The sequence below is a fragment of the Sorex araneus genome, chromosome 2 (assembly GCF_027595985.1).
Source record: "Sorex araneus isolate mSorAra2 chromosome 2, mSorAra2.pri, whole genome shotgun sequence".
NCBI classification, from domain to species: domain Eukaryota; kingdom Metazoa; phylum Chordata; class Mammalia; order Eulipotyphla; family Soricidae; genus Sorex; species Sorex araneus.
Genome location: NC_073303.1, coordinates 38,748,249 through 38,770,494, shown reverse-complemented (window position 1 = coordinate 38,770,494; position 22,246 = coordinate 38,748,249). Strand labels below are relative to the sequence as shown.

Sequence of the window (22,246 nt, the reverse complement as noted above, 5' to 3'; positions counted from 1 at the left end):
AAGCACCAAACCCCAGTTTCCCGGCGGGGAGGCGGGCATCTCTGGGAAAGGCGCTCAGCCCGCAGCCCATCTCCTCCCACCCGGGACCCTTCTCGACTCAGGCCAGAGCCTGCCCGCCCTTAGCTCCAGCCACTCCCTTGCCAGCCTCAGTTCTTTCTTTCTGCCCCGACCACACTGCACCACAGACAGCCTGCCCTCCTCTGCCAGCCAACGCCCCATCCTCCCCGCCCCACTCCCCTGGCAGCACTCTCTTCCCCTGCAGGGTGCCTCAGTGTCCCCCAGAGCTCAACCCGGCTACTCTGCGTGTCTGCCATGCACGAGCAGCTTCAGCCCACGACAGCAAGACTCACTGGCCGCTGACCGGGAGACGTCCTTGGCCTCCCACTCTGAGCGCTGCTTTCCTTACTTTGCTTGTCGCCTTCCAGTAGTTTCTGGAAGGAATGAGCTGCCTGCTGCCTCTCCCACCTACCGCAGCCTTTGGCCAGGCAGTTACCATCTGATACATATTCACTGCGTGGAAAACTGGCTGGAGGGGGAAAGGAGCATATCAGCCCGTAAATGATCTTGGTCCCCAGCTCCACGCACACCTGTGAGGTGCTGAGCACGGTCATTTGTCATTTGTTTGCGCTGCGTTATCTTCAGCTGTAAAAACTGAAGCAACCACCTCACTTGTTTGCCTCATAAAGAGGTTAGGATGATCAAAATCAAAAGAACAGGCATCGGGGAAATCTTTACCAACGGAGGGTACTGGAGCAATAGTCCAGCGAGCGTGCAGGGTACTTACCCTGCACTCAGCTGACCCAGCTTCTATCCCCTGCACCCATAGGATCTCCGAGCCCTGCCAAGAGTAACCCCTGAGTGCAGAGCCAGGAGAAAGCCCTGAGCACAGCTGGGTGTGACCCAAAACAAATCAATGCAAAAGATAAATGAAATACAAATAAGAGTGTGTGAAAGTCACTGCATACAGACTCACCCACTTCCAGGCAATAGTATATAGAAGGAAAACAATCCGAACTGTGTGACACGAAAACCACTAAACGAGATCAGCTGGGTCCACATGCTGCCCGTGCCCTCGGTGACTGCAGCACTGCAGTAAGCAAGCCATGTTTGAAGACGTGTTTCCACTCTGAAGTTCACCAAGGGCGGGAAGCAGGTCGCACTGAGCGGAGTGGAACCCCCGGCCCTCACACACGGGCCTGCGCTGTCTCTTACGGCCAAGATGCTATCCGAGGGTCTGCATGCACCTTGAGGGGGGGTGGGGCTGGTACATTATGTGAATGTGCTGGGAAAGTAACAACTGGTCTAAGATTTTCAGAAAAACGAATCTCATAAAATGTAAGACACGTTTGCTGGACAGTGCTGGGCACTGTGCCTGGGGCCTCCACAAAGGGCACCTCACAAATACCCAAGGGAAGGAAGCCGGCAGGAAGGGAAGCGGACACTCACTGGCAACACGCTAACTCAGAGACATCTAACCTTGTCAAGTCACACCACACCGTTTCAGTGCAGTCCTATTCCACCACCTTCTACACGTTTATCAGAAATATATTCAGTATTTCAACTTTTAAGGTTTTGTCAGCACTGCCAAGCAAACCCCATTATAGGTAACTCAATTTGGTAATTAGGGCAATAATCAATAAACTCACCAACTATTTGCAGTCCATACCTAATTTATTAGCTTGCCCAGCAAAGGGCCCAGTGAACTTATGATCTGGCTACCGATTTATTTACAGCAGCACCACTCAGAGACACCATCACTTACGCGTTCCTTCAGTTATTTATTTTCTCTTTTGGTTTCTGGGCCACACCTGGTAGTGCTGAGGGATTACTCCCAGCTCTGGGCTCAGACACCACTTTTGATAGTGCTCCAGGGACCCTATGTAGTGCCCAAGATCAAGCCTGGGTTGGCCACAAGCAAGGACATGTACTACTGCTGTACTCTTGCTCCAGCCCTATTTCTTCTACTTTATATTGAGTGGCCACCCTGATCTCCTAGGAAATACCTAACTGATCTAGCAGTCAAAAATAATGGGCAAAGCCAATCTGTTTTGAATATTGAATCATTACAACTACTCACCTGGCTTTATCCAGGCCACCCACTCCCAAATAACTCACTGCTCCATGAGGGTGACTACCATATCTGCATGCTCCCCTTAAATGATTCCAGACTCAGGGTCCACAAATGGTCATAGACTGAGTCGATGATGAAAAAGAAAATCACAGTGACAAGTATTCCAGTGAAAAGGTCGATAGGGAACAACTCCGGGGCAGGCCGACAGGCTGATGTTATTAGAGAGACAGAGTTATTAATGATTTGGAACTGGGGAAGACAGAGAGTTCACCAAGTTTAATGGTAACACTATTTGCTCTGGACAATAAAGCCACAGAGTAAGTTTGGGAGGCCCGGGGGTCTGAAGAGAGGTTTGGGCAACCAAGAGCAGATGAAACACAACTTGGCCAAAGAGAAGGGACTGGCAGGAGTCTAAATCTGGATTCAGCAGCAGATCCAAAGATATGCAGGCCTCCCTTAGCTGACGCCTGCCATGGAGTTACCACAGGGTGCCTATACCTCAGGGGGGGTTGGCGCTTTTTGTTTGTTTCTTTGTTTGTCTGTTTGTGGGCCACAAATGGCAGTGCTCAGGGGTAACTCCTGGTGCTGCACCCTGGAATGACTCCTGGTGGTACTTGGGGGGCCATACGGGATGCCAAGGCTTGACCCTGAGTCAGCCTCATGCAAGGCAAGCGCTTGAGCCACTGACTACGGCTCTGGCCCCATTATACCTCATTTCTAGGGGCTGTACTCCTGGTACACATGAAAATAAGTTTAAATAGTAGCTTCAGGGAAACTGCCACTTAAATAAGAGAACTATCAGGCTGTCAGACGGCAAACCAAATGGGACATTCCCTCAGAAAGAAAATGTATTACAACGGAATGCTCCACAGTTGTAAGGGATGATGGAATCATGCAATTTGCAGCAACATGGATGGAACTGGGAGACATCATGTTAAATGAAGAGAGCCAGAGAAAAAGGATAAACACAGGGTGCTATCACTCATGCGGTACTTATAATAAGTGAATCAGAGAACACAATGTTGTTGTGTTTCTTTTTTTGGCTTTTTGGGTTACTCCTGGCTCTGCACTCAGGACTTACTCCTGCCGGTGCTCAGGGGACCATATGGGATGCTGGGAATCGAACCCGGGTTGGCTGCATGCAAGGCAAGCGCCCTACCTGCTGTGCTATCGCTCCAGCCCCGAGAGAACACAATGTTTTAAGGGAGGGGATGCCCTGATCAACCTTAGCCCCAGAATACCGGGAGGAGAAGGAAAGAGAGGGTGGAGGGAAGGGGAGAAGGGACAGGTAATGGGGGTCAGGTCAGGGGACTGAGGTACAAAGGCGTTAAGGAGTGACAGAACCAAATACCCAAACCACAGAGTCAACAACACTGACATAAAGAGGCCCGAACTTTAACAGTCAAACTCAGAAAGGCGCCTGTCACGAGGGCAGGCTGGAGGGGTGGGGATGGGAGGGAGCCCGGGGACACTGGTGGAGGGAAGCTGACCCTGGTGGCAGGGTGGGTGCTGTGACACTGTATGTCCAAAGCTCAACTACGAATAACTTTGTAAATCACGGTGCTTTAATTTTAAAATGTGGGGAAAAAAATAAAATAAAAAACAAAGAGAATGTACTTATTTAGATGATTCCAACAGTGCTTGGTAAAGATCCAGCCTAGTACTCAATTACAAACCAAGTGACTAGAGTCAGAGGGTGCTCAGGGGTCGGGGTGTGTGACCTGCATGTTCAGATGCCCGAGTTTGCTCTCTGGCACCATGTGACCGCCTGGGCCCCATGAGACATAACCCTGGAGGCTCCCAAGCACCTGTGGAGGTGGCCCTAGTGACCTAAGCACTGTTGGATGCCCTGGTGGCCCCAACACTGCTGGGTCTGCACGTGCTGCAGGGTCAGGCCCCGCCACTGTCCAGCACAGCTGGCCAAGTGTCACAAGGCCCCTACTTTGTGGGGGCTCCCCCTCCAATGAAAGTAAAGTAAGAGGCTGGCAAGAGAACACAGGATAAAGTTCTTGAATAGCATCCCACTGACCCTGTTTGAAGGCCCAAATCAACCCCACCAGGAGTGATTCCTGTGCACAGAGCCAGGAGTCAGCCCTGAGCACAGAGCCAGGAATCAGCCCTGAGCACAGAGCCAGGAGTCAGCCCTGAGCACAGAGCCAGGAGTCAGCCCTGAGCACAGAGCCAGGAGACAGCCCTGAGCACAGAGCCAGGAGTCAGCCCTGAGCACAGAGCCAGGAGTCAGCCCTGAGCACAGAGCCAGGAGACAGCCCTGAGCACAGAGCCAGGAGACAGTCCAAAGCACCGCCGGGTGAGGCCCCAACACAAACCAACAAGCAGAAAGTGAGTTCAAAGGTGACGGGAAATTAGCAAAGAACATGTAAGGTGTAAGATGGAGTATAAACTATGTAGAGAGAAACACTTGTTCGGGAACACCCTGTTCCTTCAGCTCCTACTTTCAGGCATGCTGGATCTCCCAGGCTGGCCGGACGCTGGATTCCACCAGCTTTACACTGCAGAACACAAACAGGAAATACACAATGCGGTGCCACTAAAATGGGCCCTGAGAGAGCAGAGGTTCCTTGGGCACAGCCAGCAGGAACCCAGTGCCAGGGTGAGGTTCCACCAATACCCACACCTGCCACAGACAGCCGACACTGTCACAGACACCACTGCTCTAGACGCCACTGCCACAGACACCCCTGCCACGGACACCCCTGCCACAGGCACCCCTGCCACAGACACCCCTGCCACAGACATCACTGCCACAGACACCCCTGCCACAGACATCACTGCCACAGACACCCCTGCCACAGACACCCCTGCCACAGGCACCCCTGCCACAGGCACCCCTGTCACAGACACCCCTGCCACAGACACCCCTGCCACAGACATCACTGCCACAGGCACCCCTGCCACAGGCACCCCTGCCACAGACACCCCTGCCACAGCACCCCTGCCACAGACACCCCTGCCACAGACACCACTGCCACAGACATCACTGCCACAGACATCACTGCCACAGACACCCCTGCCACAGACACCCCTGCCACAGGCACCCCTGCCACAGGCACCCCTGCCAGACACCCCTGCCACAGACACCCCTGCCACAGACACCCCTGCCACAGACACCCCTGCCACAGGCACCCCTGCCACAGACACCCCTGCCACAGACACCCCTGCCACAGACACCCCTGCCACAGACACCCCTGCCACAGACACCCCTGCCACAGGCACCCCTGCCACAGACACCCCTGCCACAGGCACCCCTGCCACAGGCACCCCTGCCACAGGCACCCCTGCCACAGACACCCCTGCCACAGACACCCCTGCCACAGACACCCCTGCCACAGACATCACTGCCACAGACACCCCTGCCACAGACACCCCTGCCACAGACATCACTGCCACAGACACCCCTGCCACAGGCACCCCTGCCACAGACACCCCTGCCACAGACTCCCCTGCCACAGACACCCCTGCCACAGACACCCCTGCCACAGACACCCACCACTGCCACAGAGATCTGCCGCGGCCATGGACACCCCCCGTGGCCGTGGACACCACCGTGGTCACTCTGAAGTGTGCTGCTGCCTTTTCTCAGCACAGGCGCCCCACACCACACAAGCAGGGCACATGGAACGGCAGTGGCCATGTTTTGACTCTAGGGGCCCCCGACCCTTCCGGATGACACAGAGAAGAGAGCAGAAATCAGCTCTGTCGAGAGGCACCCGAGAAGTCGACTGCCGGACTGGGCTGAGAGCACGGGCACTCCATGAGCAGTCTCGGCCGGGTGGGCCCGGGTGCCCCCGCGCTAGTCCTGGGCACCAGCGGCGGAAACAGCAAACACGGGGCGGGGCGGGGCCAGCCAACCGCACAGGGAGAAAACAAGGCCACGGGCTGGGAGGGTGAGAAGACAGGCTTAAAGCACGTCACCTCTCGGGCAAAAATTACTTAACTTCCAAATTTCCCTCCCTCCCTCCCTCCTTTCTTTTTCCCATTCTCATTCGTTTCATTCCTCTGCCTGCCGGGAGGATGCACCACCCTCGCGGTGTCTGGGGCTGCAGCCAGCCAGGACTCACCAAACTGATTTTGCCGCTGCTATGTAAATGCTAAGCGGGAGCGAGACAGGATGGGTATGTTCAAAAGCACCAACAGAAAACTGAATCTTCAAGCTCTGTGCACTTTGGGGAACAAAGTTCCTAACGGCAAAAGCTCTGGGTCTGTTCCAAGTTCAATCCTGAGTAGGCAGCGTATTTTGTGGCAAAATGCAGTCTTAGGAAGGGAAAAGCTTTAAAATCCCCAAAATCTACAGAACACTGCTCGCATCAGACTGAACTCCACGGGCACGGCAGGAAACAGCATTGTGGGGGGGGGTTGGTGTTTGTTTCTTTTTGCTAACTGGCATTTGGGAGTGGGGTGGAATTTTTTAAATGCCCTCAGGAACAGAGTGACAACACAGCAGGTAGGGCACTTGCCTTACAAGGATCCCTGGCACCCTAAATGGTCCCCAACCCTAGATCACTCCCCCAAGGAGTGATCCCTGAGCACAGAGCCAGGAGTAAGCTCTGAGCATAGCCAGGTTGTGACCCAAAGATCATTTTTTTTTAATTTTAAATAAATAAATAATGTCCTCAGCAGGGCCTCAAGAGATGCCAAAACAGAAGCATCATGTCAAACCTGGAGGAATGAAGCAGCAAGTGCCAGAAGACCTGGGATGTGTCCCTCACGGCCCCTTCCTCACCAAAAACATGACCACTAACCAAGCCGGATCCTGTGCCTCGGTTTCCTTATCTGTAAAATAAAACAGGGCTGGAGCTACCGTGCAGTGGGCAGGGCCCCTGCCTTGCACACAGCCTGTCAGGGCGACCCCTGAGCACAGAGCATAGCGTAACCCCTGAGCACCACCAGGTGTGGCCCCCAAACCAAAACTAAGTAAAGAAATAGAATCAAATTAAATAAAACGAAGTCACAAAGGCTCCCTGAGTGCAGAGTTAGGACTAAGCCCTGAGCACCACCAGCTATGGCCCAAAAACCAAAAACATAAAGAAATAAAATTAAATAAATTAAATAAAATAAAAGTCTCAAAGGCTCTCTTCCAACTCGAATTACGTAACTGGATGATTTCAAAGGCAATCTCCAATTTCTGCATATGATGCAACCAAATCTCATTTTCCAAGGTGCTACAGAGGTCAAAAATTCTTTTTCCCTCACGGGCCCCACCATCCAACAAGGCACGCTTTGGTCAAGTATACCAAGGGGAATACTTAGACGCCACTACAACAAGGCTCCTGCCGTAATAGGAGACGCCGCAGCTAAATTCATCCCATCCTCTTCTGACAATGTGGAAAAATGTTATGAAGAAGGGAACGGGCAAAATGAAAAAAATTATTCTTGTTAATACTGTGCTCCACTCATGCAAGCTTCTCAGTATTGAAGGAACGACGTATAATAAATTCTGTACTAGACAAGAGATTTAGCAGCAGCAAATATGAATCCATTTATAAAAGCAGATGTACTGCTGAGTTTCTTAATGAAAGGTCACTCAAAAGCAGGGGTTAACATTAAAATAACCCCCTCTTATAACTGGGTCTCAATGATAGATACAGCTGGTGATGAATCAATAAACGAGACCCAGCTCTGTTGGGTAAGGAAATGAATTTAGTCTAACAGCAAATACAAAAAGATGGACAGAGAAAAGGAGCCTACAATCTTTAATCTCTCTGGAATATGGGTGGGGAGGGGGGGGGACAAGAATCCCCTCCCCACCCCAAAAAAAAAAAATCTAAACTACACGAAGGGAATATTTATCAGGGCCCTTTAAATAATTAGCAATGATCAGGTATTTCGTTTTCAGAATATGTAGGCTGGGTGTATTTTTTTTCTAATAAAGCATTTCAAATTCTAATTAAAAAAATACTTTATGGCGAAATTAAAAAGATACAATAGTGTCAGAGGAAAAGCCATGATCCCAGAAGTGGAATATCCTAAGAACATAACTTACAAGAAACTACGCCATAAAAACAGATTGTTGATTAACACAAACTCATAACAAAACGCAGGGAGCTATCACAGTGCTGCTGTAATAACACTTGGCTGCCGAATTCTCTCGCAATACATTAAATATCTCCTTGGAGACCAAATTACTTTACATTTTCTTAAAAGACAATTTATTACGGCTTTGTTTTCTTCTCATTATCTCTTAAAAATATATCTAATGAAGAAAAGAATCCAACTTCTAAATAACTTACATAAAATGGTACTAATGTGTGACAACAGAGTTTGGTTTAATATGCTGGTTATTATTTAACAGCACACAACAACTTATTGTCATGACAAATCCTTACCGGAGTGCAATATTCCACGTGTCCCATGCATCCGAAACCACCGTATCCCATTATTATGACACACATAAAATTAACAATCCAAGGCTTCGAGCAATTTAAATAATTGATAAGTTTTCAATTAAAAAGCAAACATTCTCAGGTTTAATACAAAAATCTATTTAAATTACTGATAAAAACTTTTGCTTCCATTGGCCCAATGCCAGAAAAATACTTGCATCCAAGGGGGTTAAAACTAATTCTTCGAGTTCCAACTCAGACTGTTGTTAAGTTTTGAAATAATTTGAGGCGAAGATCTAGGCTCTTTATTAACCTTTGGAATAGGTGGGAAATTATTAAGAAAGGGATTTGTGCTGAAGTGCCTCTAGTTTTTTCTGTCCCTTAAAGTGGTGCTCAGAGTCATTCCTGGCTCTGTGCTTGGGGACGGTAGAAGACGTCAGGGACAAACCCAGGTGGGCTGCAAGCATGGCCTGTGTCCTCCCCACTGCAGTGTCTCTCTGCTCCCCAGTACCTACGCTTCAATCTTTCAAAGGCTACCACTGTTTTGTTTGTTAAAAAAAAAAAAATAAAGGTTTCCTCTATTACCCAAATGTAAATTCTCCCTGGTAGGTTTGATTTGGGAATGGTCAAAATTTTCTCTATATGAATTCATGTTAACAGTGCCCAAATCGGGGGCTGGATCGATAGCACTGCGGGTAGGACGTTTGCCTTGCACTCGGCCGACTCGGGTTCGATTCCCAGCATCCCAGATAGTCCCCTGAGCACTGCCAGGAGTAATTCTTGAGTGCAGAGCCAGGAGTAATCCCTGTGCACTGCTGGGTGTGACCCCCCCCCCAAAAAAAAAGCAGCAAAAATAAATAGTGCCCAAATCATCTATGAAATCATACTAAATTGACATGTTCTACTCTGATTAGCATGATTAGCAGGGGAAACTAACATGGGCTAAGAGCAGATCATTTTTATTTGTTTCTTTGTTTCAGTAGTTTTTGTTCGGCAAAATTAAAAGCAATTACGACTGGGGTCTGACCCAAAGTACAGCAGGTAAGGCACTTGCCTTGAGTGCAGCTGTTTAATCCGCAACATCCCAAATGGTCCCCGAGCCCACCAAGAGTGATCCCTGAGCACAGAGCCAGCAGGAACCCCTGAGTACCACTTGGTGTGGCCCCAAAAGATAAAGTAAACCAAAAACAGTATTTAGACTATATTGGTCCTTCAACCAATCTAAAAATCAAGATTAGCTCATGAAATACAAATATTTGGGTAGTTCTCAAGAAACTGAAGAACACTGTAAGTTTCATGACAGTGACATAATACTAATATTTTCCTATAACACAAAAATAAACACTGCATTTGAGAAAATATATGTCATAAAGAATATATGACAGAATTATCTCACCTAAAGTTTAAATAAAACAAATCATTCCAAATTTAATCATTGTGAAGATATAGAAAGATACCAACATTAATGTTCAAGGAGGTAGAGAGGAGAGAAAGAATACCTAGCAGTAAAGAAGCATTTAAAGGTAAATTTAACTCATATGAAACTCTAAGACCTTGCTCTTACACTCTTACACCTAAAAACTAGGAATCGTGGTATCTCCCCCAAAGAAGGATTTTCAGAGACCTGAGCAAATTAACTACCTTAAGCATCTGTTATGGAGTAGGTGCTCAGACACAAAAATGATGGTGGCTCTTACTATGATCCCATGCGGTAACCTTCCTCAAAAAGTGCAATTCATCAAAAGGATATTCTTGAAAATACATGTTTGTGTGGTCATGTCAGAGGCAGAATACAAGTACACGGATGTCAGCTCTCTGCAAGGGATATAGTTGAAAAAAAAAAAAAAAACTAGAGCCTATCTGTGTATGTGTGTTTTCTAAAAATAAGCATGTCCTGTTCTCAGGAGAGCGAGCCAATCTATCAATACTAGTGCCAGCCCTCTCAGCAGACAACCCTACTCTGCCTTTCAAGGTACTGATGAGCTGAGGCCTGCTCTAAATTCTCAGTGCACAGAGACTCTCAAATAAGTTAATGGGAAGTCAATGGGAAATTGACTTTTCCTACTCAGCGCTGGTCTGAATGCAATGCTCTGTTAATCATGCCATCCTTCTTGTTCTCTTTCTTCCTACCCTAAATTAAAACTATTGGCGGAATCCCATACAGATATTTTACAGTTTTCATTACAGTGAAACAATATCCTGGCAGACGCTGAAGCCCTTCGAAACCTGCACCCTAGCTGTTAGCTAAGATTAGTGTGGCCAAGGAAAAGCAAACGCCCCGACTCCATCATTTCCTCCAATAATACCTCTTTGCATTTGTATAGAACTTTCAACTTTTCAAAGGGCTTTCACATTATACGGTTTGATCATTACAGTGACCCTGCGCCATACAAGGGACAAGTGTTATTATCCACCGCTGACAGATGAGGCAAGTACAGCACCCAAAGGTCAAGTGATTTGCCTAAGGCCAGGCAGCCGGAGGAGGGCAGAGGTTTCCTCACGCCCAGTCCAGCATTTTCTGCCAGGCCACTGGAGAAGGCCCCATGAACAAATCACACCTCTGAGAAAATAAAATCAAACCAAAAAATTAAGAGCCCACATAATTCAGGATTAACTCAGGAAAAACTGCTTCTCTATATCCTAGCTGAAATTGTCCAGCTTCGGGTTCAAGTTTTAGAAATGTGCCCTTTTCATCTGGTTTCCCTCCTTCCATTTCAGAGACAAATGTTAATGCAAATTTTCACTGAAATTTGAAACACAAAAGAAAAGTCATTTCGGGCTATATTCAAATCACTTTGATTCAGTAAGTAACCCTATAGTTCATTTGGGGGTGGGGGAGGGGAGGTGGCTAGAGCATAAAATCACAGGGAGTACATCTTTAAATCATGTATCCATATTAAGCCTGAAGCTACATTAAAACTATAGTCTTATCTGGAAGGGTGAGAGAGAGCTCCAGTTGAAAGTAGATTTTGAAAAATTTTTTAGAGCCCAGGGGTTCATTTTTAATGAGCCGTTACTTTAAGTACTGCATAAAAAATACAGGAAATTGATAGTCCATTTAGTCTGCGCCATACCTAATGCAAAAGTCATTAAGATGCATTATTCTTAATGTTCATGATATGATCAGTGTGTGTCTTCTGAAAAGAATGCCCTTAACTTTCACGTGAGGACATTGCTGAGAACCTTACACAGAAAAATGTTATGACATCTGTGATTTACGTGTAAATCTTCACCCTGCCAAGAAACAGCATTTTCAATCACATTAACATTTTGAAAATAGTCCTCATTTGCAATACACTTACGTATGAGAGCATGGCCTTCATTTCTTCATCACTTCTCACTGTAATTCGATCACCATCTTCATCTTCATCTGTTTAAGAAGCAATATGAGGTAAGGGTACAGTTGGCCACTTCTTTATTTATTTACTTATTTATTTTAATGTACAAAAACCACCTCAAGAGGAGGGACGAAACATAACACAATTGGTTTTTACATCCTGCCAACCCAATCCTCAACCCCACAATCTCAACCTCGAGATTCCTTGAGGTTATTGGTTTGATTCACTTTAGTTGAGAATACCACCAGAATCTCAATATTTCTAAGAATTCTAGCGGCATCTGGAAATTAAAATATCAATCGTGGCTTTCATGAATTGTTCACAGGTTAAGTATAAAGAGTACAATGAGACAGGTTTGGTTTGGCCAACACTGAAAACACTGAGAGGCAAGTCTTGTTCTACTGTCAGTTCTTTCGGGTTATTTCTTTTTTCTGCGAAGAACTGGCTCATCTATTTTTTCCCTCCTTCTCTTACCCAGTCAATCTATTAGGCCCCACAGCATGGAAAATGACCAGCATTTACTAAACACCATTAGTACTTGCACAAAGCACCAGGCTTCACACACAGTATCTCCCTAATAATCTCACAATAACCCGATGATGTGGACAGTATGATCATTCCTTAAAAAAAGAAGAAGAAGAAGAACCAAAACACTAACATGAGATCCCATGTGAAGTGAACTCTATCAATTACCCCCAGACCCTAACCTGTCTGGTAGCTCTTTCCCTTTCTGAGCAGTTTCTTGGACAGTACTTATTTTAGTGCCGCTTCTCTTATTCAAAATAAGCATAGAACGCCTTCCCAGACTGCTTCTAGAACATAGAGACCACATGAAAACATCCAATCAGATTTTAATCAAATGAAATGCAGCTGTCCAACTGTCCACTCCGTTCACAATGAGCCGTGTAGACTTCAAGGTAACTCGAGGAGCTCCCTAAGAGTTCAGTAAGCTGCTCTGTCCATCTAAGCTAATGGTCTACGATCAGTGGGACTCCAGATGCACTCAGAGCACATGGCTGGGGCCAGGGACGTGGCTAAGGAAGAGGTCAGGCATGGAGGGGCAAGGGGAGAAAGAGGCCTGGGCAGGGAAAGAAATTCTCAGCCTCAGCTGCCGGGAGTGTCACTTAGGTTCAGCTTCTACGGGCAACTGCCTGGGGATGGCTCCGGAACTTAAGAACTGAGCTTCAGGCCGGAGCTATAGCACAGCGGGTAGGGCGTTTGCCTTGCACGCAGCCGACCCGGGTTCGATCTCCGGCATCCCATATGGTTCCCCAAGCACTGCCAGGAGTAATTCCTGAGTGCAAAGCCAGGAATAACCCCTGAGCATCGCTGGGTGTGACCCAAAAAGCAAAAAAAAAAAAAAAAAAAAGAACTGAGCTTCTACGACTCCCAGTGATTCCACTCCTGGGCATCCATCGCAAGGACACGGAAGCGTAAGTTCCAAGCAGCACTGGCACTGTGCATCCATCGCAGGCTGCTCGCCGTGGCCAGGCTCTGAAAATACCCAGAGTGCCCCAAGAGGCATGGACAAAGGAACTGTGGCACGTACCCATCCCAGAATATGACTGAGCTGTAAGGAAAGATGGACTGTGCGTTTGCTGCTGATGCAACTGCATCTTCGATGCAACTGCAGGGCACTGGCCAAGCAAAATGAGTCATGGAAGGGACAAAGACCCACCTGGAGCAGAAAGAAAACAGCAGCGAACGGTCACAGCCCAAGGTCTGCCTGCAGAACTGGGTTTACTAAGCGGGGAAGGCTGGGGGGAAGAGAGGACTCACACACCTTGGCAGAGGAACACTGACGGAGCTCCTTCCATCCCTGGCACCAAGTGCTATCCCATCCTAACCCTGAACCCGAAGCACCACTAAATGAGGAAGGGAGGGGCTGGAGTGATAGCACAGCGGGTAGGGCGTTTGCCTTGCACACAGTCGACCCGGGTTCGAATCCCAGCATCCCATATGGTCCCCTGAGCACCGCCAGGAGTAATTCCTGAGTGTAGAACCAGGAGTAACCCCTGTGCATCGCCGGGTGTGACCCAAAAAGCAAAATAAATAAATAAATAAATAAATAAATAAATAAATAAATAAAAATAAATGAGGAAGGGAGGGAAGGTGGGAGGGAAGGAGGGAGGGAGGGAGAGAGAGAGAAAGAGAGAGGGGGGAAGAAGAGGGAGAGAGGGAGAGGGAGGGAGAAATGCAGGGAGAGTAAGGTGGGCAGGGAGGGAGAGAAAGGAAGGGGACACCAGGAACACCGAGCAGTGCAGCCTTGCTAAAGGAAGTCCGTGGCCTACGGGGGACCCGGAAGGGCCAGGTGCGCCCTCACCCGGAAGTCTCGGTTGTGACATGCTTGTCCAATAGTCAGGGCTCTTTTTTGGTGACTCCTGAGTCTCTAATTGCTGATAAGACCAAGTGCAGAAATCCTGAACCCCGGGACTATAGAAAGAGATAAACCCCTTGCCGTGAAGAGACGTTTACAGGTCATGCTCCGGGAGTCTCGGGGAAATGAAGGGAGCCCCACTCACACTCATGTCCGCGGGGAGCAGGCCCAGGAGCCCCGGCCAGGAGGGCGCTCCGTGCTTCCCAGTTAGCCTGATGCCGAGCAAGAATGCTCCTTTCTTCTCCTCCCCCGCAGCCACCAGCAACCCAGCGGCGTGGTAGACCAGCACTCAGCCCCGCCACCGGGTTACTCCTGAGTTCTCCAGTGTGAGGTGCAGTGCAAAAGGCACCACAGCGGTTTCCAGCGACAAAAAGGTACTTTCCTAGGACAGTTCCCGAGATCAAGGATTAAAAAAGCAATCTAGCCTTGGCATACTCTCTCTCTCTCTCTGTCTCTCTCTGTCTCTCTGTCTCTGTCTGTCTCTCTCTGTCTCTCCCTCTCTCTGTCTCTCTGTCCCTCTCTGTCTCTCTGTCTCTCTCAGTCTCTTAGTCTCTCTCTCTCTCTCTCTCTCTCTCTCTCTCTCTCTCTCTCTCTCTCTCTCATTGTTTTGTTCTGCCACTATAGAGACAAAATGTAGGTGAAAGTTACTGGGAGTGAGGAGGTCACCCCTGGCAGTACTCGGGAGACCCTGGCAAGCTGGGCCCTCTCCAGTCAGAAAAAACTTCAGTGTGGGCATCAAAGAGAGTTTCCACTCAAGTTCCAGAAATTAGTATTTTCAAAGTGAAGTCAAAAGGGTTTCTTACAAATGCTGGAGCGAATAAAGGAGCCCGACAGAGGGCACCGCTGGTAAGGCCCTTGCTCTGCACGCTGCCGACCCCCCTCCCGGCCAGCCCTGGCCCCAAATATAGTCCCAGGAGTGATCCCTAGGCACAAATGTGTCCCTGAAACCAAAGAGAGAGAATCTTCAGGGCCTAACAGCATGTGATTACCTACCGCATTAACACACATGGAAAGCATTTTACATTAAGATTTTAAAACCAAGTCAAGTTCTCTGCTTAGATGTGGCAAAAAAATGATTTGTTTTTGATGAAGTCCTGCACTTGTTGACATGTTCAGTCGGAACAAAGCAGCTTCTTGTAAAATTTTCTTCTAGGCCAGAGCTAGTATAGAGAGAGATCGTGGTTACAAAGGGAATGCTTATATTCAAATATCAATATACACAAGGCCCTGAATAAGGTATTGTTCTCAGGAGAGGAGGAACTGCTTGGAGTTCAGTAAAATGTGTAAAAATTAAAAAAAATTTAAAACGTCCATAATTTTTTAAACTGAGGGTACAAATCCCCCACCCCCAATCATGTAAATCACAGCCTCTCTAATCCCAGAGAGAAGAACAATACAGAGAGGTCCCTAAACTCTTTAAAATCTGAGTGTGATGCTGGGGGAAAGTCATCCCAGATAGAGAGGGGAACACCAAGTAATATGTGATTGGAGATTCTGCGCGGGAAGGGAGATGCGTGCTGAAAGTAAACTAGAGACTGAACAGGATGACCACTCAATATCCCAATTGCAAACCACAACACCCAAAAGGAAAGAGAGATATCAAATTGGAATGCCCCGCCACAGAGGTGGGGTGGGGTGAGGGGGATGGGACTGGGGGGGTGGGAGGGATACTGGGTTCATTGGTGGTAGAGAGTGGACACTGGTGGAGGGATGGGCTCTCAAACATTGCATGAGGGAAAAACAAGCACGAAAAGGTATGAATCTGTAACTGTACCCTCACTGTGACTCACTAATTAAAAAATAAATTTAAAAAAAATTAAAATTAAAAAAAAAATCTGAGTGTGAGAAACGCTGAAGGAAAAGTGCCCGTCTTGCACACCACCAACTCCAGTTCAATTCCTGGAACCGCAGAGGGTCCCCTGAGCCAGGAGTAGCCCCTGAGCACCAATGTGACCCAAATCCCTTCAGCAGGAGGAAAAAAAAAATCAGAGCTTAGAGCTTTGGGGAGGGTTGGAGCTGCATGCACGGGGCTCAGGGTCAGTCAACATCCAGGACTGATCCCTCGTAGTGTGGGTGGTGTTAGGGACTCAAATCAGGGTCAACCGCAGCCGAGAAAAGCACCACTCCCCCTGTCCTATCTCTCCGGCCCCCCGTGCTTGGACCCTTTCAATCTACTTCAAAACAAAAGACTCTGGTACTCGCGATTCCGTGAACTCTGAGACATTATTTCAGAGAGAGGAAAGGGAAAATGAGGAAAGGCAGCTATCAAAGTAACTCCCTGACGCCAGACACAGCACCAGGCCACCTGCCGAGGGGTCAGGAACTGTCCCATTTAGGCTCTGACTCTCAGGGGAAGAAGTCACGAAACCTTCAAGGCAAGTCAAGAAACCTTCAAAGCCGGCCGGGGAGAAAACGGGGCTTATCCGGCACAGGTGTGGACACGTGGATGAGCCAGAGATTCCGCTGGGGGACGGTTCTGGTCTCAGGGACGGATTAACGGCATTGTCTGCGACTCAGGTTTTAAGGAAGAACTCTGCTCCGGGTGCAGAGGAGCCAGGCTGAGAGGGACCCAGACCGCAGCTCCAAGACAAGCTACAGGACAGCAGAGTGGAACCCAGGCGCTCAGCTGTCCCCCAAGGGCAGCCCAAGATCGAGGGGCCGGGCTTCACCGTTCACGTGAGAAGACACTTTTCTAAGACAGGGAACTGCAAACAGGCTGTGCAAACAGCCAGAGGACCTGTGGGGAGGCCACGTCACATGATCACCATGGACGCAAACCACATACACGGGTGAAGGGGCAAAAGGACAAAAGGGCCTGGTGCATACACAAGGCCAGTCCCGGGGCTGAAGCCATAGCAGAGTGGAGGGGGGGAGGGGCATTTGCCATTCACACGGATGACCCGGATTCGATCTGCAGCACCCCACAGGGCCCCCGGAGCACCAGCAGGGGTGATCCCTAAGTACAGAGCCAGGGGAAAGCCCAGAACACCGCCAGGTGTGGCCCCAAAACCAAAACTTCTTTTTAGAAATTTTTTCAAAGGCCCTGAGTTCAATCCTCAACACCAGAGCAAAACAAGACAAGCGAGAGAGACAGGGAGGGGGCGCAGAGGGTGGGATGCGTGTCTCGCAGCTTGAGGCCCCAAGTTTAAGGCCAGCACTGCCCCTTCCCCCAACTCAGCACCACCAGCCAATCAGAAAAACATCTGAATCCGAGCACCGAACTATCAGGCCCAGCCCACAGAGCTGAGAGTTGCCAGGAGAGGCTCAAAGACCCCCAGTACTGCTGGACGGACCATCTGGAACAGGGCAAGGGGGGACTGGAGAGAGAGTGCACCGGGAAGGCACTGCTTTGCGTGTGGCTGGTTTGGCTATAACCCTGGTTCAATTCCCAGCACCACGGAAGCCCTGAGTACTGCCGGGTATGCCCCCAAGCCAAGGATAGAAATCTAGAAAATAAAACCGAAGGTGAGAGTCAGGGATGTGCTCAAGTACAGGGCTTGCATACGTGAGGGCCTGGGTTTGTCCCTCTGCACCCAGCAAAGCCAGGTGTGCCCTCAGAGCCTGGAAAATCACCAGGCCTAAGCAGCGCTCAATGAAGAAAAGAAAAGGAGAAATAATGCGTTAGGACGTGAGAGAAAAGCAATGCTTTGTGCATTATCAGTGGGAACCTATGTTGGTCCAGACCCCATGGAAAACAGTGTGGAGGCTCCTCCCGAAAATGGAAAGTAATTTCAGCTCGAGGGATAACACAGGGTGAAGGTCCTGCATTTGGTCCCCAAGTACTGCCAAAAGTCATCCCTGGGCACAACCAGGTGTGGCCTCAGCTCCCAGCCTGACGCTGACAATAAGACTGCCAGATAGCCCAGCAATGCCAGTACTGGAACTGGAACCAGTCTACAGCTGTCCACTAGAGCTGAGACCAAGAAGCAACTGAACTGTCCCTCGGTGAGTGCACAGACTGAGCTGTGGTAAATACACTCACTCAAGGGAACTGCGAATGCGTGTGACAGGGACAGCCTGCCTTCTGCCACAAACGGGTGGAACTCGAGGGCATTCTGCAAAGTGAAATAAGCCAGACAAAAATAAATGCCATTATGATATACATGTGCATTCTGAAAATGCCAAACTCAGAGAAATGGAGAGGACGGGAGAGGGAGTAGGGAATACAGAAAGGCACTTGGCCATGGGTACAGACTTTTAGTTACGAAACTCACAAGGTCTTGCGGGTTCTAATGTCAGCATGGTGACTATGACTAATACCAACGATCTACGTGCAGATCGCTGAGAGTAGACGCTAAGTGTTTGCAACCCAAAAACATGGTAATTACATGGTGGAATGAGGGATGTTGGCTAAAACTGTGATGATAATGTGATCAATTTATAATATGTAACTGGATCAAACAAAGAGCTGTATATCTTAAACTTACACAGTGGTTTGTATCACTTCTACCTCAATTAAACTTAGGAAAAACAGAAGGGCAAAGACAAAGAATTGATAGACCGAGGAAGTCAGTGAAGGGTAAAAAGTAAAAATACATACCACGCAATCCAATATGACAAAAGGTTAAAATACTTTCACGAAAAAAAAGATAAAAATGGACAGAAGCTACCCATCTAGCAAGAACGCCGACCTTTTGTCTAGCAAACCCAATTAGTTATAAAAGTGTGCTCTTATAGCTAATTTAGTCCAATGGAATTATAAATCATAAAAAGTTACTACACGGGCACAGTTTCGAAAATAGAAACGTTGGTGAGGATCACCACAAAGCCATGGTTCTAAGTAGAGGAACAGTGGAAAAAGAATCTGAACTTTCTGTCTTCTGTGTGGATGTTCTTCGCCATCTGACCAAGAATGCATCACTGGATATGACCAAGCGTGGAGGGAGGGGCGAGAGGGAGCGGAGACGCTGGTTCACAATGAGAATTCCAGGCTTCTCTGGTCGCCTGGAGCATAGTAATATGATTTTCCAGCACATTAGGGAAGCGAAAGTAGAACCAGAAAGTCTATACACTGGCTGGATTTTGTTAATGTCACTTAAAATGGAGGGGAAAAATCCTAGCAAGATACCAAACAGAGTGCAGCAGATGGTAAACAAATATTATGAAGCAATCTTCACAAAATCTGCAGTGTGTCACAAACACACAAAATGGCAGAGTGTGGGAGGAGAGCCTCATCACAGGCCATATGTTCTGAGCAATTTTATCTGAAGCAACACGCAATCCGAAAGCGGAGCCAAGAGGAGGAACATAAAGTCGAGACAGAGGAGAGGCAGCCTCAGGTAAGGGGTGATCAGAGCGGCGAGCAGACAGCGGGAGCGGGGGGCCCTCAGCCAAGGAGCACCCCCAGACCACGGGGAGGGGCCCCGGAGCTTGTATAGAGAAACAACTTCTGCAGGGGACGACGGCAAGTGCGGGCTGTACGTGCAGATGTCACACGTCACGTTCTCCGAGTGCCAGGTGAGAGGTGACTGAACTCCAGCGGAGACGCGTTTCCAAGGCCGAAGGAAGAGGCAAGGGGAAAATGTCGTAGAGACTAGAGACAGCCCAGGGAAAGTTCCAGAAGATCTGTCAGAGCCCGTCAGAGCGCAGCCTCCCTCGCGGCGGGGAAGCCTAATGATCTGGAGGAGGAGGAGGAGGAGGAGGAGGAGGAGGAGGATGCTGAAACCGGCAGCCGTGGTTTTAAGGGCGAAAACTCCACACCCCAGAGTTTTAGGTTAGCTCTAGGAGCGCGTCTCCAACTCTTCATTTCCCTCCTCAATGCCAGAGGAGCCTGGGACGCTGCAGGCGGGGAGCCACGGAGGCAACACTCCTTGCCCTCGTGGAACTGAAGGCTCGGAGTGGGTGAGACCCAAGAGGCAAGTGGGCCAAGCGGTATCGGTTGTACTCCGAGCAGAGGAAATAACGACAGCTCAGTAAGGCTTCGACAGAGCAGCTGGCATGCTCGGGCAGAGAAACTGGAACAGAACCAGAGGAGAGAGGAAGGAAGCAATGGTGGCAGTGCAGGGAGCCGGGGGGAGCCCGACGGGCCTGGGGGAGCTTTCTGGGGCCCTGGCTTGCACTCCAGAGCGCGATGGAAATCACAGGAAGCTGTTAAGTGTTACGGTCTTACTGAGCTTCGAAAAGGATCACTCTGGGTGCTGTTCAGGGGAGGGGGGTGGGGAGGAAATAGAGCAGTAAGGAGAGAAGACAGTCCAACAGGGAGGTCACGGCGGGCTAACCCCACGCTGAGTTTCGAAGCACGCTTTGAAACGCTGCTCCTATTTTAAAGATGGTCCTTCGGATTTGGGGGTGGAGGGAATATAAAATGCTTAATACTTTATTCGTTAATCACCCACACGTTCCAGAAACCCACCCTGTGTCTACCAGTTGCCTGATGCTATAATGGGGTTTCTAGGCACTTACCAATGAACAACCGTATCCCCTGCCCTCAGGAAACGGCTGGCAGGGTACCTGAGTAAATGATGTAACTTCTCTGGGTGGAGAGAAAGGGGTAGGGCCACATCCATCAATGCTGAGAGACTACTCGTGGCTCTGGGCTCAGCAGTGACCCCTGGCCGTGCTTGGAGAGCCATCTGTGTGTGACACAGGGGACTCAAATTGGGGTCAGTGGGGTATAAGTGCCTTATTCCCTGTCCGCTCTCTCCAGCCCCATAATTCAACTTTGTGATCCTCACGCAAACTAGCAACTAGCCACAAAACTGGAAAGCATTTGGACTTTTTCACATGGATGATATCTGAGCAAAACTTTCCAGAGGTTCAAGATTTCTTCAAAACCCATCAGTTACTACAATTTACAACTAACGTTTACATGTTTTGTCATTTCTGAGACTTGGTGTAGATCCAGTGTAGATTACAACTTCACCACTTGTAAGCAAGCACTTCTCTTCTGCATATCCTATAAGACAGTAGGGGCCAGAGAGGTCATACAGCAGGTAGGGAGGGTGTTTGCCTTATATGCAGGTGACCCAGGTTCAATCCCTGGCATCCCATATGAGCCCCTGATTACTGTGAGGAGTGGTTCTTGAGCGTAGGGTAACACTGATTTGTCCTTTCTCCCTTGCCGCAGAGAGCTCAGGTTTACTGAGTTACACCCACCGCAGTGCTCCTGAGGCACTCCCATTCCTCTGTGTTCATCTTAACCTCTCCTCTGTGCTGCTTCCCCTACCCGTTAATTGCTTATGCCCCCCAATCAGTGACTTGTAAGCTCAGATTCTCCTAAGGACTCTGAATTTTGTATTTGTAAGTGAAATCTTGCTTTTCTGTTTCCCTTATGTCCTTTGCATAGTTTACTTTAGAGCCACGTCCTTTATGTATAGACACAGAAAGACAGTTAATGCTATGCTCTTGCAACTTGAGAATTAATTTACTCCGAATAATATTTACTCCGGGTTGCCCTTAGTTCCTAGCACACAAAAATCACGGTCCCGCCGAGAGAATGGATGCACCCAGGGCAAGCTGTAAGCCACCCTGGCATCGAAATGGGACCGGCAAAGTGACACAAAACTTATAATAAGAGCATAGTTGTGGGTGAATTCTATCATGCCCCAAAGAGAAGTGACTGGACAAGGACCCTGCTGGAATTAGGAAGGACTAATCTGGCCTGAGGACTGTAGTCTGGGATCTACTGTGAGATGTCCCCAGCAGAGCCACCCTACAAGCTTAATATATCTCTTACTATGTCCATACAAAATGCCTAGAAAGATTATTAAGAAGTAAATCTGAGATGATTATTTATGGACAAAGGAAAGGAGAAGTATGTTCCTAGATAATCTAGTGCACCCTCAAGGGAAGTATGTTCCTAGATAATCAAGAGGAGATCTTTGTCTTAGAAGAGCTTCCCCAGGAGGAAGGGAAGGGCTTTACATTCCTGGATTGTGCTATCTCACCTGGGTGTAGCTGCTACCCTCCCCCTTGGAGGTCAGGCTCTAGACCAGGCTGCTAGACTGGGTTCAAGGAGTTGAGCATGGGGGAAGGTAGAAGACGGGAATGAGGAACAAAGTGAGGAATGGGAAGCTCAGCGAGATTGGAGCAGGCACGTGGGGAGGGTGGAATAAACAGCAGAACAGAGATTGGAATAAACAGCGACTGGTTACCAACCAGCCTGGTGGCCCTGTTCCCT

The 22,246-nt window shown here is 48.7% G+C and overlaps 1 protein-coding gene across 3 annotated transcripts in view; it reads right to left on the bottom strand.

Moving 5' to 3' along the window:
* The window catches only part of MAP2K5 (mitogen-activated protein kinase kinase 5), a 269,651-nt gene that overhangs the window by 229,656 nt on the left and 17,749 nt on the right, over positions 1-22,246 (bottom strand). For all 3 annotated transcript variants that reach the window (XM_055126994.1, XM_055126993.1, XM_055126995.1), the window contains one exon: positions 11,715-11,782. In XM_055126994.1, the coding sequence (XP_054982969.1) occupies positions 11,715-11,782 (68 nt within the window). The remainder of the gene's footprint in view (positions 1-11,714; positions 11,783-22,246) is intronic.